This window comes from Carlito syrichta, unplaced genomic scaffold (genome assembly GCF_000164805.1).
Source record: "Carlito syrichta isolate Samal-C Ts95f unplaced genomic scaffold, Tarsius_syrichta-2.0.1 Scaffold302902, whole genome shotgun sequence".
NCBI classification, from domain to species: Eukaryota; Metazoa; Chordata; class Mammalia; order Primates; family Tarsiidae; genus Carlito; species Carlito syrichta.
Window position 1 is genome coordinate 52,607 of NW_007246998.1, and position 16,319 is coordinate 68,925.

The 16,319-nt window shown below is 39.1% G+C and overlaps 1 protein-coding gene across 1 annotated transcript in view; it reads left to right on the forward strand.

Moving 5' to 3' along the window:
• Positions 1-16,319, forward strand: part of LOC103259580 (membrane-spanning 4-domains subfamily A member 6A-like) — a gene marked incomplete at its 3' end in the record, with an annotated part of 73,248 nt that overhangs the window by 7,631 nt on the left and 49,298 nt on the right. Inside the window, exons 6-8 of the mRNA XM_021711903.1 lie at positions 3,494-3,697; positions 6,445-6,546; positions 7,340-7,431. Coding sequence (XP_021567578.1) covers positions 3,494-3,697; positions 6,445-6,546; positions 7,340-7,431 — 398 coding nt within the window. The remainder of the gene's footprint in view (positions 1-3,493; positions 3,698-6,444; positions 6,547-7,339; positions 7,432-16,319) is intronic.

A 16,319-nucleotide genomic window follows, 5' to 3' on the forward strand; every position in this document is an offset into this window, starting at 1 on the left:
GGTCTGAATCCTCTGCATCCATGTCCAGATAACATTTCTCAAATTGTCGCAGCCTAAATCAAAGTCTGCATTCAACTTTTTTTATATTATTCTGTATTCCAGTGCCCGGGAGTCCATTACAGAAAAAATTACTTATGATGCCCTTTGGGTGATAAATGGCCTTCACATTTAGGTCCTCAATGAAAAGGAAGCTTTCAGTGTTAAAAAGAGTCTATTTGTTGGGGTTCAGTTTAAACCCTCGTGAAAACCCAGTCAAAATTCTGGTTTTCCATGGAATAAGGGATAAAGGCAGTACAGATGAATAAGGTATGCTGACAGCTGTCATCACTCATTTGTACTGGTTAAGAACTGCCTTATTCATTTGTACTGCCTTTATCCCTATTCCGTGGAAAACTAGAATTGAAAGTGAGGGCAGGGAGAAAGAAACTGGATTATGGGGGCAGATTCTTTTAGTCTATAAAGTTTCACTAAGTCTTCACTAAACCCTATATTCTTTTTTTTTTGAGTTGGAGTCTCACTCTGTCGCCCAGACTGGAGTGCAGTGGCTGCTCCCGGCCACCGCAGCCTCGACCTGCTGAGCTCCGGCGATCCTTCCGCCTCAGCCTTCCGAGTAGCCAGAATTACAGGCATGCGCTGCCACACCCAGCTGATTTTTTGGTTTATTGTAGAGAGGCGGTCTCACCAAGTTGCCCAGGCAGGTCTCAAACCTGCGGGCTCAGGCAATCCACTCGCCTCAGCCTCCCAAAGCGTGGGATTATAGGCTGAGCCACTGAGCCCGGCAACCTTATATTCTTTAAGGGGTTAATGTTGGAGATCATGTGAGAAAACTTATATGATGCAGTAACTTGGAAATTCAATTTGAATGCTCTGGAAACAAGCATCTCTCAAAGACAGCAAGGAAGTATTTGTGAGAGAGTTCTCAGGCAATACCAGTATTTTTCTTTCCCTCATCAGAATTTAGAAATTGTGATTGGGACTCCAAGGTTGCTAGATCTGTGCTGCTCAATAGAACTTTCTGGGAAGATGAGAATGCACTTCGTCTGTGCTTGTACAATATGGCAGTCTATGCTTGTACAATATGGCAGTCTATGCTTGTACAATATGGCAGTCACATGTGACTCTGATAACTGCAAATGTGTTGCAATTTTTGATTTTACTTATTACTTTAAAGATAAAAGTAGCCCACGTGGCTAGTAACAACCATATGGAATAGCACAGTAGAAGAGTAATACGTCCCAAGTTGTAAGGGGAGACATGTGGGACTCTTACCTTAGAGAACAAGTCAACAATAAACATGCAGGAAGCTTATGGATACAGGATGTGGTCTCAGGTTCACCAGAGAAATCTAGCCTTTAGTAAATTCTGCTCTTGTCATACATTGTACCTTTTTTCATTTTATTTTTATTTTTTATTTTTTTGAGTTGGAGTCTCACTCTGTCACCCAGACTGGAGTGCAGTGGCCGCTCCCGGTCACCGCAGCCTTGACCTGCTGGACTCTGATGATCCCTCCGCCTCAGCCTTCCGAGGAGCCGGAATTACAGGCACGCGCTACCACACCTGGCTAATTTTTTGATTTATTGTGGAGATGAGATCTCGCCTGCCCAGGTGGGTCTCGAACCCGCGGGCTCAGGCAATCCACTCACCTCAGCCTCCCAAAGGTGTGGGATTACAGGCTGAGCCACCGAGCCCGGCTGTATACCACCTTTTTTCAAGACTGAACAATAATTCCATCTCAAGGAAAACCTAGCTTATTCTAAGAAATACATGCTCTGGGCACTATGACTGATACTGGTTCTCAGGAACTCCAGGAGTACACACTTTAGTCATTATTGGGGGAAATGGGGCCCCAAAGCATCAACTGCTGAGTTCCTAAAAGAAGAGGGTTCTATTTGGGTCTTAGGTAACACTCCAATGTGTGGCTGCTGGGTGTGCCCATCCATCTGTAACTACAGCTTTCAGTGACCTTACCTCACTTCTCTTTTCTGTGAGTTGCGGTGGAAAAGACTCCACTCCTAAGCTAGGTTTATCCTATTTCTAGCTTCTTAAGTGCAGAAATAAGAGCCAGAGTGGGAAATAAAACCGATGATGCAAAATGTTCAGGTCAGTCTGAGTTTTGAGTGTCAACTCACTGGGTTGGCCAGCCAAGCCCCAGAGAGGGGTCTTCTTGCGCCAGAGAGGATCATTTTGAGGAGCTAGTAAACTTAGCCCCGGGAATGTCGATTCTAATGAACTGGGAAGCCACGCCCTGAAAGTGTTGCTGGCTCAGAAAACTGGCAAGCCTAGCAGCCCCTGGAGTATTTCAACTTCACAATCTTGCCTTCTTTCAGCAGCTCTCCTGGTTCAGCCGACTCCACTGGTTGGCAAGCCAGTCTCTGGGGTGCAAGCTCTTTGACACTGACAATCTACTGCAGCTCTTCAGATCAGGGATCTATGTCTCCTCCTAAGAAAACGAGGAGCAAAGCCTGAAAGTGAGAAAGCATAATTTATTAAGAGGTCAAAATCCCTCCTACAGTGAAAGAGGGTGACCGGGAAGTTACTGATTTGGAGCTGAAACTTGGTACTTATATAGCCCTAAACAGAACCGATTGGCTAGCATTAGCTGTGAGCTGATTGGTTGGTACTTGGCAGCAAGCTGGTTGGTTATTGTTCAACCCCAGCAGTGAGTATTTAAGCTCTAGCTTGATCGATGTTTTCCCATGAGAGACCAGCCGTGAGTTCGCTACATTGTTGCCAGAAGACCATCCCTGTCTGCGTGCCTAGCATTTCTCTAGCTGGCTCCTCTCTCATTGAGTACCCCCGCAAAACTGAGAGAGCCAAGGCACTTCTAGCACTGTGACAGCAGTTTCCTGACATCTAGCATAGATGTCTCTTGCCTCATGCTGCCTCCTGCATCCTCGGGCCTGCAGACAGACCTTTGCCCACAGCCCTCCATGTGTAACCCTGACTGGCCAGTCATGTGCCCGTCCAGATTGCAGGGCCCACCTGAGGCCAAGAACCGTCCCCTCACTCATCTTTGAGGGACATGCTTTTGAGACAGGGAATATACAAGGAAGAGTGCACTTCTTCGCCTACGTTTTCTGTGTGCTTGATGCTCCCACGAGGGGCTTTCGAGTGAGTTGGGGGAGAGAGAATCCACATCTGGAACTCTGCCTTGTTTGCTTTTGGTCACACTCTCATGGTGGTCTTGCAGGCCAGACTCATGGAGGCCCTGCTGTCAGTCTGGATAAAGAATTTAGGAGAGTCACATTCCCTGCCACATCACTAAGGTCCTGCTGAGGGGGAAACACGTTATATATTCATTTGCTCAGCCAAGATTTACCTTGAAGGTTCTAAGACTTTCTCTGGCTGCTTGGGAGGCATACAGAAATACCCAATCAACCCCAGACCTCCTGAGGGAGACAGATAAGGGACTAACCATAATGTAAGGGCAGAGAGGTATAAAAGACATTTGTTGCTCGCTAGGAGTGGTCCTTACTGAATATTTCTCTTTTAGGTCTACAGCAGCCTGACCGGAAGCATTCTGAGTGCGCTCTCTGCTCTAGTGGGTTTCATTCTCCTGTGTGTCTGCCTGGCTGCTTTGGGTCCTGCCTCATTGCAGTGCAAGTTGGGCAGAGAGACTACACCCACTGTGAATTATCATTCTTATTTTTCTGCTTATGATGAAAATGATTGTCCCATGGCCCAGACCAGTTTGACTGTAAGTATTTTTTTTAGATGGGATGTTCTAACTCTTTGAGGTTTCCGAAAGCCTTGATTTCTTGTTATTACTTGTTTCAAAATCTTTCTCCTCTTTCTGGTTTGGGCATCTAGGGGAAGGCCAAGATCATGTAAATAAAAGGGAATAACGGACGATATTAAGGGCCAGGTATGGGATTACATGCTAATAGATTGGAATTGAAGAGTAAACGTCCAATAAGATTGATGATGAAAAGCTAAAACTTATTGTTTGTAGAGTTTCTTAACTACTCAATGAATCCAATTTTAGAGACATAAATTATTCGTTTCTCAAGTTCAGAACCTTGGTACATGGAGTGGTGAATTAAGAACGGCAGGCCAGGTTCAGGTTCGGTGGCTCAAGCTTACAATCCCAGCATTTTGGGAGGCTGAGGCAAGAGGATTGCCTGAGCCCACAGGTTCGAGACCAAACCAGGCAACTTGACGAGACCTCGTCTCTACAATAAATAAGAAAACAGTTGGGTGTGGTAGCGCATGCCTTGGAAGGCTGAGGCCGAAGGATCACCTGAGCCCAGCAGGTCAACTCTGGAGTGGCTGTGAACGTGCCACTGCACTCCAGCCTGGGTGATGGAGTGAGACTCCAACTCAAAAAAACAAAAAAACAAAAAAACAAAAAATGGCAAACAGGTGTGGTAGATCATGTCTGTAACCCCAGCACTTTGGGAGGCTGAGGTGGGAGGATCACTTGAGCCCAGGAATTCGAAACCAGCCTGGGCAACATAGTGAGACCTCGTCTCTAGTCCCTACCAAAAAAAAAAAGAAAAATTAACCAGGTGTGGTGGTGCTTGCCTGTAGTCTCAGCTACTGGGGGGTCTGAGATGAGAGGATTGCCTGAGATCAGGAGGTAGAGACTGCAGAGAGCCATGATCATGTCACTGTACTCCAACTTGGGCAACAGAATGAGACTCTGTCTAAAAAACAAAAACAAAAATAAAAAAGAGCAGAGAGACCCAGGTGATCAGAAACTGCCAACAACAAAAAATTGTGGTATGTGTGTGTGGTGGGGAGTTAATTTGATCTGAAAACACATGAGAGCCAGCACTAAGAAATGAAAGCAGGAAGTGCAGGGTTAGAAGGTAAAGGCTTCTCTCCTCCCTCCAGTTTTCACAGTAATGAGTAGCACTGGCCAGGAGAGAGCACAACATCATTGTTGATTTTTTGTTACAACCTAAAGAAGTTTGGCATGTTAAATTAGGAGATAAGAACTATAGTGAGATAGAGAATGTTAGTTGATAATGACTATAAGGGAATTTTATCTCTTTGGAAGGAGGAAGGCAATGGAGTTTGGCTAAGAGAAATAATATGTTTTAAGTTGGAAGATCAAGGAACATGTATGTGGTCAGCAACACATTGGGAAAAAGCCGGCAGCCTAAGAGTAAAGAGGTCACAGAATATTTATTGTCCTACGGTCATGAAAGTGTGATAAGCCAAGGACTCAGCTGGAAGATGGACAGACAGAAAGGTCTGGTCAAACTCATGTTTGCACACCAGTTCTTATGGAGCCAACTTGCTTCTTTCCAAGTCAGTGACATCGTAACATGAGAAAGTATACATGAAAGAGGCTGACAGTAAATTGGCATAAATTCACATTTGGCACAGGCAATTTCACCTTGGGAAAAATTATGGAAAAACATCTGGGAGGAATTTTGTAGTGGATAAAGTATGAATTTGTGGTGGGACGATTTTACATTGTAAATACGAGATTGCATGGCGCTTGCTGGAACAGTTTCTAGGTAATGGAGGCAATTTGCATCTCTTCTTTAACTATGTGTAACTATGCTTCCTGCAATCAAATCATCTCCCCTTTTTATTTTATCAGATGGCCAGTTTTGCATGAAGGATGGTTCAGGATAGGAATGGTAGAACTTACCCTCTTGGTGTGGTTTCTGTTTGTGTTGGTTTGGGCTATATTAGCATTTGTGGATGTGGTTGCTACTTTGATTGCTTTTTCTAACTCTTACACACACACACACACACACACACACACACACACACACACACACACACACACACACATAGCCAAGGAAGCCCATTCAAAGGGGTTCAGATACATGGAAAGAGGGTCTCAATACCAAATTTTATAATAAAAATCTCATTGATTCTTATAAAGAATCAATGCATGTTCTACTAATGCTTAGTAGAACATGCAATATCTTCTACTAAGAAATTTATTAGTAGAAGATAGGCTACTAAGAAATTTATTAGTAGAAGATAATATCTTCTACTAATAAATTTCTTAGTAGAAGATATTGCATGTTCTACTAAGCATTATGCATGTTTTATAAATAAGGGAAGAAGTAGCTAGATAAGAAGAGAGACTTGTCCAGGTCCACAGGTACTATGCACTAAAGTTGGAACCAGAATGGGAACTGTTGACGCTCAGTCCTGGAGTTACTGCACCACTCTGCTTTCTTACTGAGTGGACAATGTCATCAACATTATCTGTGTCTCAAAGAGGTAAGAAGTAGGTGTACGTAGTGGGTTAGTTGATTTACTTACTACTCATTGTCCCTCCTCTCAAGTGAATACATGAGCGAAAGGATTGAATTAAACCAATTATGATGTAGGAAGAGCAGTTTTCTCTTTCTGATGGTGTCCTACTTTCATCTCTGATGGTTGAGGTAGTCTTCATCTCCACAGTCATCTCCAAACCAGGCATGGCATGAAAACTTCGGTTGCACCACTAATTTTTTATTTCCTGGTTTTCAGGGAGCTATGTCTATGATGCTGATTTGCACGGTGCTGGAGTTCTGTCTAGCTGTGCTTATGGCTGTGCTTTGGTGGAAACAGGCTCATTCTGATTTCCCTGGGGTGAGTGTGCTAGCAGGCCTGACTGAATCTTGCCTGATGCATCTCTGGGCTGTGTTATGTCACCAAGAGTGACAGAAGGAGCAATCAGTAGGAGCAATCATGAGCTATACATGGGAAGTGGTTTCAATGGTGATGAAAGACAGATAAGGAAAGTAGATGACAGTAAAGCAGCCAGCCAGCTGAGGATTCACTGGATGTGAAGATAGTTAAGTCTGAGAAATCAATTTGTTTAATCTTCCCATTTTGCCAGTGAAAGGATCAAGGCTCTTGGAAATTAAGTGACTTGCCTGGCATTATGCTATGAGTTTGTGTCTATGCTCAGGACACTAGAACTTGTGAAACCTCCCTTCTAAACAGGAACACTTTCTGCCACAGCCACTAATCTTTTTAAGAGTCTTGATCTGGTATTTGCACATGTGATTGAATTCAGTAAATGTCTTATGTTCTTCTATTTTTCCCTTCTTGTGGTCTTAAAATTCCTTTTGCCTAAAATATATTTTAAATTTATTGTTGAGTCAGTTTCCCATGGGACATCACTCTACCATCATTATGGACTCATAGCTTCATTTAGCTGAATTAAAAAAGTCTTGATTCATTCAAAATTTTATTATAGAAAGTAGAATAAATACTAGACTGAAAATAGCAATTGTTTAAAGGACTTAATTATGTGCTATAATTAGCTTGGAATAACTAAGAATTCTATGTATACAGTTGGAGGAAATGGTATCAAGATAGAGATAATAAGCTGAACCTGAATGAAGTCTGATGACCTAATATGTCTTGTTTCTTCTAGAGCGTGCTTTTTCTGCCTCATAGTTATAAGGATAAACTCAGCACGTCCTCAAATGTGCATTGTGACCCTGGATATGAAGAACTATTGTCTCCGTAGGAAAAAAAAAGGCAAAAATATTCATCAGAAAGTTGATCTTTATAATATAGAAAACTTAACCATTATTTTTTTTTAAAAGAGCAAAGTTTGAGTTTCCTAAATGTAGGCTTTTAAAGTAATGGATTTTTTAAAAAAAAGTTTTCTTATCATTGAATGCATGTGTTCCATGACAATCTCTTGATTTGTCTGCACAGAGCTGTAAATTGTCATTTAATAGGACTCTCCAAATAGCCATTTCCTAGAAAATTTGGCAGAATTTGGCAGTGGACCATGGTGAAGCAAAGGGCACAACTTTTTCTTGGATCCCTGAAATGTCAGAAAGAGTTAAGTAATTTGGTGTGGTTTTCGAACTCTTAGAGTAAGGGCTGGTGTTTTATCACACTATTTTACTCATGACTGCATGGAGACAAGCCCCCTGCAGTGAAGTCTCAGAGTGTATAAAAGCAGCTGCCTTCAAAATAAAATCTTCATTGGAGTGCATATTTCATTTGAATACTTGGTTTGTTATTTTTCCTTTGAACACAGAGTAAGTCAACAATGATACATATAAACCTAAATTTGAAATCTCTTCTCTCCCCACCTACTAGTCAATCAAAACTAATAAGCAAATAGAAGTTAACTCAGAATGCTTGTTATTAAGAGACAACCAGTACATTTTTTTAATACAAAGGAACTATTGTTCAAGTGTAAATGTTAAGCCTCACATGCACACACACACATGAGCACGCGCATATACACACACACAAGTGTGGAAAAGCATGTCAGTCTTACTTGAGCTTTGTTTCTTGAAAGATCTTGCTGTGTTTCCCCTGCTCTGACCCACTGCAGCAGGGGTCACATCCACTGTATCAGATGTTATGACTAGCAGACAGTTTCCTTGCTCTTTTTTGCCAATCTGAGACTGAGATGTCAGTTTCTCTGGTTTTGACTTTATCTTCAAATTCGAGTCATTATGTCTACTCTCTGTGTTTTACCCCCCCCATTTCTCTTATTTATTTACTTGTTGCATATGCTCAGCCTTTATTGATACTTTTTGAGTACCAGACACTATGCTTCATGTCAGGTTACCATGGTGAATAAGATGCACTCCTTGGCTTCAAGGAATTTACAGTCAAATAGGGGAAACGGATGACAATAAAATCAGAAATGTACACAGGGCACCAAGCACAGAATCAAAAATACCCTCTTCTGCCTAAAAGAATATAGAGGATAAAGAGGTGTGTGTGTGTGTGTGTGTGTGTGTATGTGTATGTGTGTGTGCAAGTATGTGTGGTGTGTGAGAGAGAAAGAGAAACCTTCCTTTGAAAACTTCACCTCCCCAATGTCAACCACATGGCACCACCTTCCTACCCCTGGGAAGGAATATGACCCAGAATCCACAATTGGTATATTCATCAACTTGGCAGCCTTTCATTCCAGCTTTGTTCTTCACCTCCGGCCACCATATCACCCACAATGCCTCCCTCGTGATTATCCAGTCTAATTTCTGGTATCCAGGTTTCCTCCAGGGTCTCTCTTTAGCTTTGACCTGTTTATCAGAGGAGTCTAGCCTTTAGGTAACACTCAAAGGCACTTTATTATCCTAGGCTCAACCTCAATGCTAAGTGAGCTGTCCATACCTTTTCTTTCCAGTAGCAATGCCTCTCCAACTTGAGTCACATGAGAATGGCGTCTATCTTGAGATAGGATGATGTATTAAGGTGACATGTCTAAAGAAGTTACATTGTATCTGGCACATGGAAGATGCTCTGTTAACTTGGGTTTTATTCTCTATGTTGTCCCCTTCCCTTTTCACTTCCTTACATCAAGTTGACCCTCTATGACCAAAACAAACTTAAACCCCAATACCCCTCTGGGAGTTTGAAAGCGATTATTCTCATCAAATTTTTCACTTCAAGAAAGTTTGTAGAGTGCTTTGAACAGGGAGTCTCAGATTGTATAGAAAGCTTGTTTTCCCTTGCTTTTGAAACAGAGAAAGATTTTAGAATTAATGGCCTTTTCAGTTTTTGCACAGTTGAGTCTACCGACACCAAATGATGATGAGAAATAATTTTCCACCCCCCAAAGATACGTAGAAAAGGCAAATCAAAGTACTGTGCCTCCCTGTGACATACCCTTGAGGCAATTAACTTGACCACTGGAAATCACACCTGCAAACTTTGTTATTTAAAATGTCTCCATATGTCATCAGTGATGGGGAACTATGCATCGTTTATAAATTATTTATTATTTACATTGGCAAAGGTGTTTACCATACAGATAATAACTATAAAAGAGCTGGAATAGTTATATCTATATTAAATAAAATATACCTTAAGATAGGAAATAGTTTTAGAGGGCCGGGTGTGGTGGCTCACTCCTGTAGTCCCAGTACTTGGGGAGGTCGAGATGGGAGGATTGCTTGAGCCCAGGAGTTTGAGACCATCCTAGGCAACAAAGGGAGACCTCGTCTCTACAAAAGGTAAAATAAAATTAACCAGGCATTGCGGGTGTGCATCTGTAGTTCCAGCTACTCAGGAGACTGAGGTAGAAGGATCACTTGAACTTAGGAGGTTGAGGCTGTGGTGAGCCATGATCATGCCACTGTACTCCAGCCTGCATGATAAAGTGAGACCTTGACAAAAAAAAAGGTAACAAAGAAGGAAAGATTATTAGAGAGAAAGAGGGATATTTTATAATCATGAAATAGTCAACATCACATTTTATCATACATTTGTAAATGAAAAATTTGACAATACAATTGTAAATGTATGAGACCTAATAACTGATCCTTAAAATAATATGAGCTGAAAATGTTAAAGTTGAAAGAATTAGAAAACTTATACTACTAGCTGTATTTCAATAGCCTAATCTTCTTTACTCATAGAAAAACTAGACAGAAAATCAAGAAAGAAATAAAATACTTGAATGACTCTGTTCGTCAACTGATACATATGCCATGCACCACTCCCTCACTGAACTGCAGGACACCAAACTTTTCACATGGAACAGTGCACATGGAACAGTGTTCAGTATAGACCATGCTGGAGGCAGAATTTTAAGATGACGGCTAATAACCATCACCCTTGCATCCCTGGCCAATTCTTATTTCAACCATGTGACTTCACAAGCAGGGAACCCATTCACACACACCATATTCAATTCCAGATCCAAGGAAACTGTGAAATAATAAATTTAGACTACATTGAACCACTAAGTCTGTGACTATTTATTTATTCCATAGCAGTAGAAAACTAATACAAAGTACATATGTTTGGGGAATTCTCAGATAAGCAGATTTTAAATTACTCACTCTTAAATTAACCACAGGTAAAGAAATCACTAGGGGAATTAGAAAATATTTTGAATTGAATAAGAAAGAAAAAACAACACACAAAAATATATGGAATACAGTTGAAGTATAACTTAAATGGAAATGTATAGCTTTAAAACTGTAAATACACTATATTGAAAACAAAATGGTCTCAATCAATAACCCAATTGCCCTCTTTAAAATAATTTTTTTAAAGAAAGACAAACTAAATGTAAAGTAAACAGAAATATGGAAATAATTTTGATTAGAGTATAAATTAAAAAAGAAAAATAATAGAGAAAAATCAATAAAATCAAAAGTTTGTTCTTTGAAAAGATCAACAAAATTGGCATAATTTATTTAGACTGATCAAGCATGTATAAGAGAAAAGACACGTTATCAAAATGAGTTATAGAAGATTACTATTGACTCGACAGAAATAAAAAGGATTATAAAAGAATACAATGAACAACTTTATGCCAACCTTTACATAATTAGATGAAATTTTTAAAAAGGACATAAAGTACAACAAGTGGCCCAAGAAGAATTAGAAAATATGACTAGATCTGTAACAATTGCAATTGTATTAAAAAAAAACTTCTCAGCAAGTAAAGTTACATTTCAGCTTCTCTTTCAAAATTGCATCCCTACCTTTCATCTACTCAAATGATACCAATTCTAGGCACCTAGAAACACCCATAAAATCCATCAATGAGCTACAACCAGTGTTTTTTACGACCCAGTACTTTTCTACGACACCAGTTCTATAAAAGTGAGTTGGTTTCTTTGTGTGTATCAGAAGCTGAGGTTTCTTGGTTGTGGCTACAATGTGATGTTTGCATTTTAGATTTACAAAGATTCATCATGTGTGCCCTTGCCTTTTGGGGCTTCTGAGCTGAGTATTCTAGTTTTCAACATTGACCTTAGTGGTTACAAGAATTCCTTTTATATTTTCATAAGTCGACTTGGTTTGACTAATTTCTACTTGTATGATCTAGGACCACTTCTCAACTTCTATTTTTTTCCTAATTATAAAATACAGATGAAAAGTCGATCTGTAAGTCATATAAGGATTGGAAGATAAAGCTGAACATTTATCACACTTAATTAGTTAAATGTTGGTTGCATACCCATTCTCCTAAGATTTGGTTAAGAAAATTGGGGTCATTATTCTCATCTTGCAGAAGTGTACTCTGTGAAGAATAAGAGAGTTTGACACAGGGAAGGGACTAGGGTTCGAAGTTATCTTTTTTGATAGGAGCACTTTAAAAACATTTAGAATTAATTAATATAAATATTATAATTCTAAGGAATTCTAGTCCAAATTTTAAAAAATTAAGTGAAAATTGAAATACTGCGACATAAATATTATCAGAGAAGTTCAGGAGGTTGTTAAAATATCTGTATTCAAAGTTACAACCAGTCCTATATACATTGGGGTAAATCGGCATTGCCACTGCATGAGAGAGCGCCACCCACTCAGTTCTGTTCACATATGCAGGTTTCCTCGCTCAGATGAAGGGAATAGGGGGGACTTCCCCTGTGCCATGTGTCTTTGGGCTCATGGATAATGTCTCTTTTACATTGCCCTTTTGTTAAAAGGAAAACCTAGAAAAACCTAGATCTTGCCGTTGCTGCTTATATTGGTCCTGTTGATTTTTGGATTGTGCCAATAAATGTGTTCTAGATAACCATTTAAAAAAAAGATATCTGTATTTCTGAACACTGTAGCTTGTTGATTAGTTTCTGATACTATCACATGACTGAACTTATCTCTACTGCCCTTATGACTAGCCTAAAAATGAAGAAGCCTAGAGTGACAGTCGTTTCCCTAAGGAGGTGACTCAGGGTAAGATATGCATATACAAGATTGCAAACAAGGGCAGCTTACAACCGAGAAGCCTTGGATAGACCTCAAGGTAGGCATAGCTCATTTTTAGTTTTATCAATTCTGGTTGAACTTGGCCTCGACTCTGCTTGAGTCTGGGCTGGGGACATGCAAAACCCCTGGGCTGGAAGCAGACCCAGGCTAAAGGGGTGAGGAATTGGGGTGAAGTAAAAGCTTCCCCTTTCCCTGACAACATAGAGTTGTTCTGTCATTGTTTTCTCTTTACTGTTGTTTAGTGGTGGTGTATACACAGACAAAACTGTAACAGATACTTCTTTGCCTACTCCCAGGCATTATTTGCTTCAGTGTTGCAAAATAAAAATGAACAAATCTTTGCAGGTAGCGTTGAAGCCCCAGCCCTGAGCCTCATCTGATTTTTCTCTGTTCTTAATTCAAAGTCACTCATTATTTTGAATTTGATTTGTCTTCCTTTCATCCATTCAAAATTTTTTTAACTTAAAAAATTAAAGATGTGGGGTACAATTCAGGGTTATGTATACAAATGTTCATTATACAGGTACCCTTGTTGATGAGGTGTGTCCCCCCTCCCCTGGCAGTTTCCCACTATGCCAATCCCTTTTTTATAGTATAATGATAATTGTTCAAGGTCCTCTTATGAGTGAGAACATACGGTACTCTATTTTTTTTTCTGTGATAGATCACTGAGTATAGTAGACTCTAAATCCATCCAAGTTGCTGCAAAGTCCATATGTTTGTCCTCCTTTACGGCTGTGTAATATTCCATAGTGTGTATGTACCGGATTTTTTAATCCAACTCAGTTTTGACTGGCAGCATGGTTGAGTACATGCTTTTGCTATTGTGAATAGTGCTGCAATAAACACACGTGTGCAAGTATTTTTTTTGTAGAATGATTTGAACAATTTTTACGACATGTATATGTGATCATTATATGTGATCACTACATATAATAGAGTAGTGCTTATTTTAAAATTACAAAGTTTTGAAAAATAAGTATTTTCTTCACCAGAAGTGCAACACATCATTTTATTAGACTCTGAAATCCACAGACAGAAAGGTCTCTCACACAGGTAAGTTTATGATTATATACTCAAAAGTAATTCAGGATATTTCTAATGCAACATGTGTCACCATAAATTCTGTTTGTCCTTTGCACACAATTTTATAACTGATTTATAAAATTATGCATTGTTTTTATTTTAGGATTTTAGTAATAGATTCAAGATTTCTTTTAATTAAAAAATTAATTCTTTTAATAATTGCTCTCACAGTGTATGTCAAGTGAAGTTCTGAATGTTAAAGACATACACACAAGAAATTGAATAAAAGCATGAAAATGAAATTGAATAATGTTAGAGACACACAGGAAAAGGAAATCTATATTGCTAGGACAGCACAGAGGAAGAAAGAAAAATGTTTTTATAATTTTATAGCTAATTTGAAATATTTTGCAAGTATCTCATTTAATCCTTAGAAGTTTTTTGAGTGAAAATATCATTCCCTGATAAGTCCAGGCATTTCTACTGACAAGGTAAATAGATTAAATCATCTTGACATACAATTTGGAATGAGTAATGCATGATATAACAACATCCTTATGCTTTGATCTAGTAATACATACATGGAAATTTGTAAATATACATTACATGGGTATTTATTTACAATAACACAAATATCACCTAAATATATGACTTTTGAGGATGGCTAACAAGTTATACTTTTATCATTTATAACAAATATCATGTAGACATAAAATCATGTTTGAGAAGAGATATGAAAACATTTTTAATATATAATACTAAGTGTAAAAAATCTAGGTACAAGTATGCACATAAGCTATAATTAAACTCTCTGAAACTATATATGCAACAAATATTGGAATGGGATGAAGACAAATGCTACTACTTGTGTTTTGTTAATGAAATTATGGCAAGTTTTTTTCTATTTGTCATAATTGCTATAACATTATAATGTATTTATTATATTAAGTATACACAAATAGTTGTACACTTTGAAGAAAAAAACAAGAAGACTTAGAGGGCAAGGTCAGTAGGATGAGTTTCATTCTGTTTTATTCTGAAAATGAATCACGTTGGAATTTTAGCCAAAGATGTGAAAAAATAAGAGGACAGCTTGAATTGCTCTCATTTTGAGGAAAAAGGAAATGAAACGGTCATACTCATGTTTCTGACTGCTTATTAAATTACTTTGGTAGATTAATTCGAAAACATTATGTGACAAAATCTTTGTGGGATGAAATAAGTTTTGCTGTCCCTAAATCACAGCTGAAGAAACGACAAAGCAGAAAATATAAGTGAATCATTTGAAGTCACACAGAAAGAGGGAAAGCTGAGATTTTCTTTACTGCAGTTTGCCTGACTTTTAGGTACGCGTTCTTTCAACTCAATCCATTGCCTTTTTCAAGTAGTCAGGAAACTAAATAGATGCGTCCCCTCCACAATGGTGAGCACCTACCATTGTGGTGGGAATGAGACTGGTGGGAATGTGGACGTGGCAATGAGACTGGTCCAGCTCCAGGGGCACTCCACCTGACTCCTTACTGTCTGTCTCCCTTTCCGGGGCTCCAGAGTTCTATGTTCCATTGATTTTCCCTGGCAGGACTTTAGGACCAATCCTTCCAGGTCTCAAGTAAGAGTTGCTTGTTGTCTCCTGGTAGATTTGCTGAAGGCTGAGTTAGCAGGTTTTCCATGTGATGCATTTTGCCAGTGTTTTTCTCCTCCTATTAGACATAATCCTTTCAGGGCCAGGAAGCGCAGTGACTGCTTTTTAAACCTACTTCTCAGAAATGTGTTCAACATCGTGCACGTTGGGAGTGGTAAGTCTTAGCTATGGATTTTGATGACTTGTGGTCTTTTACAGAATGAACAACACCGTTGGTACTGGTGGAATTGCTGAGGGCTTTCCAATAAAAAAGATTCCAGGCATTCAGGAGAGACAAGCAGACACATCTGATTTTGCTCACTATCCACACAGCAAGCTGCATAATTTCTTTAAAAAGAATTTACGATCCCTGGGTGTAAGTGATCGTTAGTCCTCTAGATATGTGGGGGTGAACATGGAAAATTAAAGGGTCTGTAATTGTATTTGGGGTGAATTATGTCATGCCAGTTTATAAGACCAGATAAAAATAAACCAAGAAAATAAAGCTGGGAATATATTTACGTCAAAAGTCTTGGTTTGAAGGTGTTCTAGGATGCCAGAGATAAAATAAAGAAACCTTTTTCAAATATTATGTCCTCATGAGGCAATATCCACTCATAGGGGTTGGTAAACTGGCATCTATTTGGGTTTCATACTTCTAAGGACTATTTTCAAGGGGTAGTGAAAGTAGGAAAGAGTTGAGAGAATAAATCTCTAATGTAGAGAGTTTCTACTTCATTACCATACTCTATTTTTTTCCCACCAGGTAGCTCAGATAATGATTGGCCTGAAATGTCTCCTACTTGGGATGATTGAGAGTTTTTTTACCTTGTCCTCCAACTTCAGAAATATTTTATTCTGCTTTTACACAGGCTATCCATTCTGGGCTACAGTGTTTGTGAGTATGTCTGTTTGGCCTACTGTGTAAATTAAAGAAGCTATATAGAAATTATAACTGAAAATATATTAAATTAGTTTTTCTACTTTTTCATAAAGAATAGCCGAGGCTCTTTTTTTTAAGTAGAGGCATTGTACCAAGAACTTAGGGAATTTATAAAAGAGG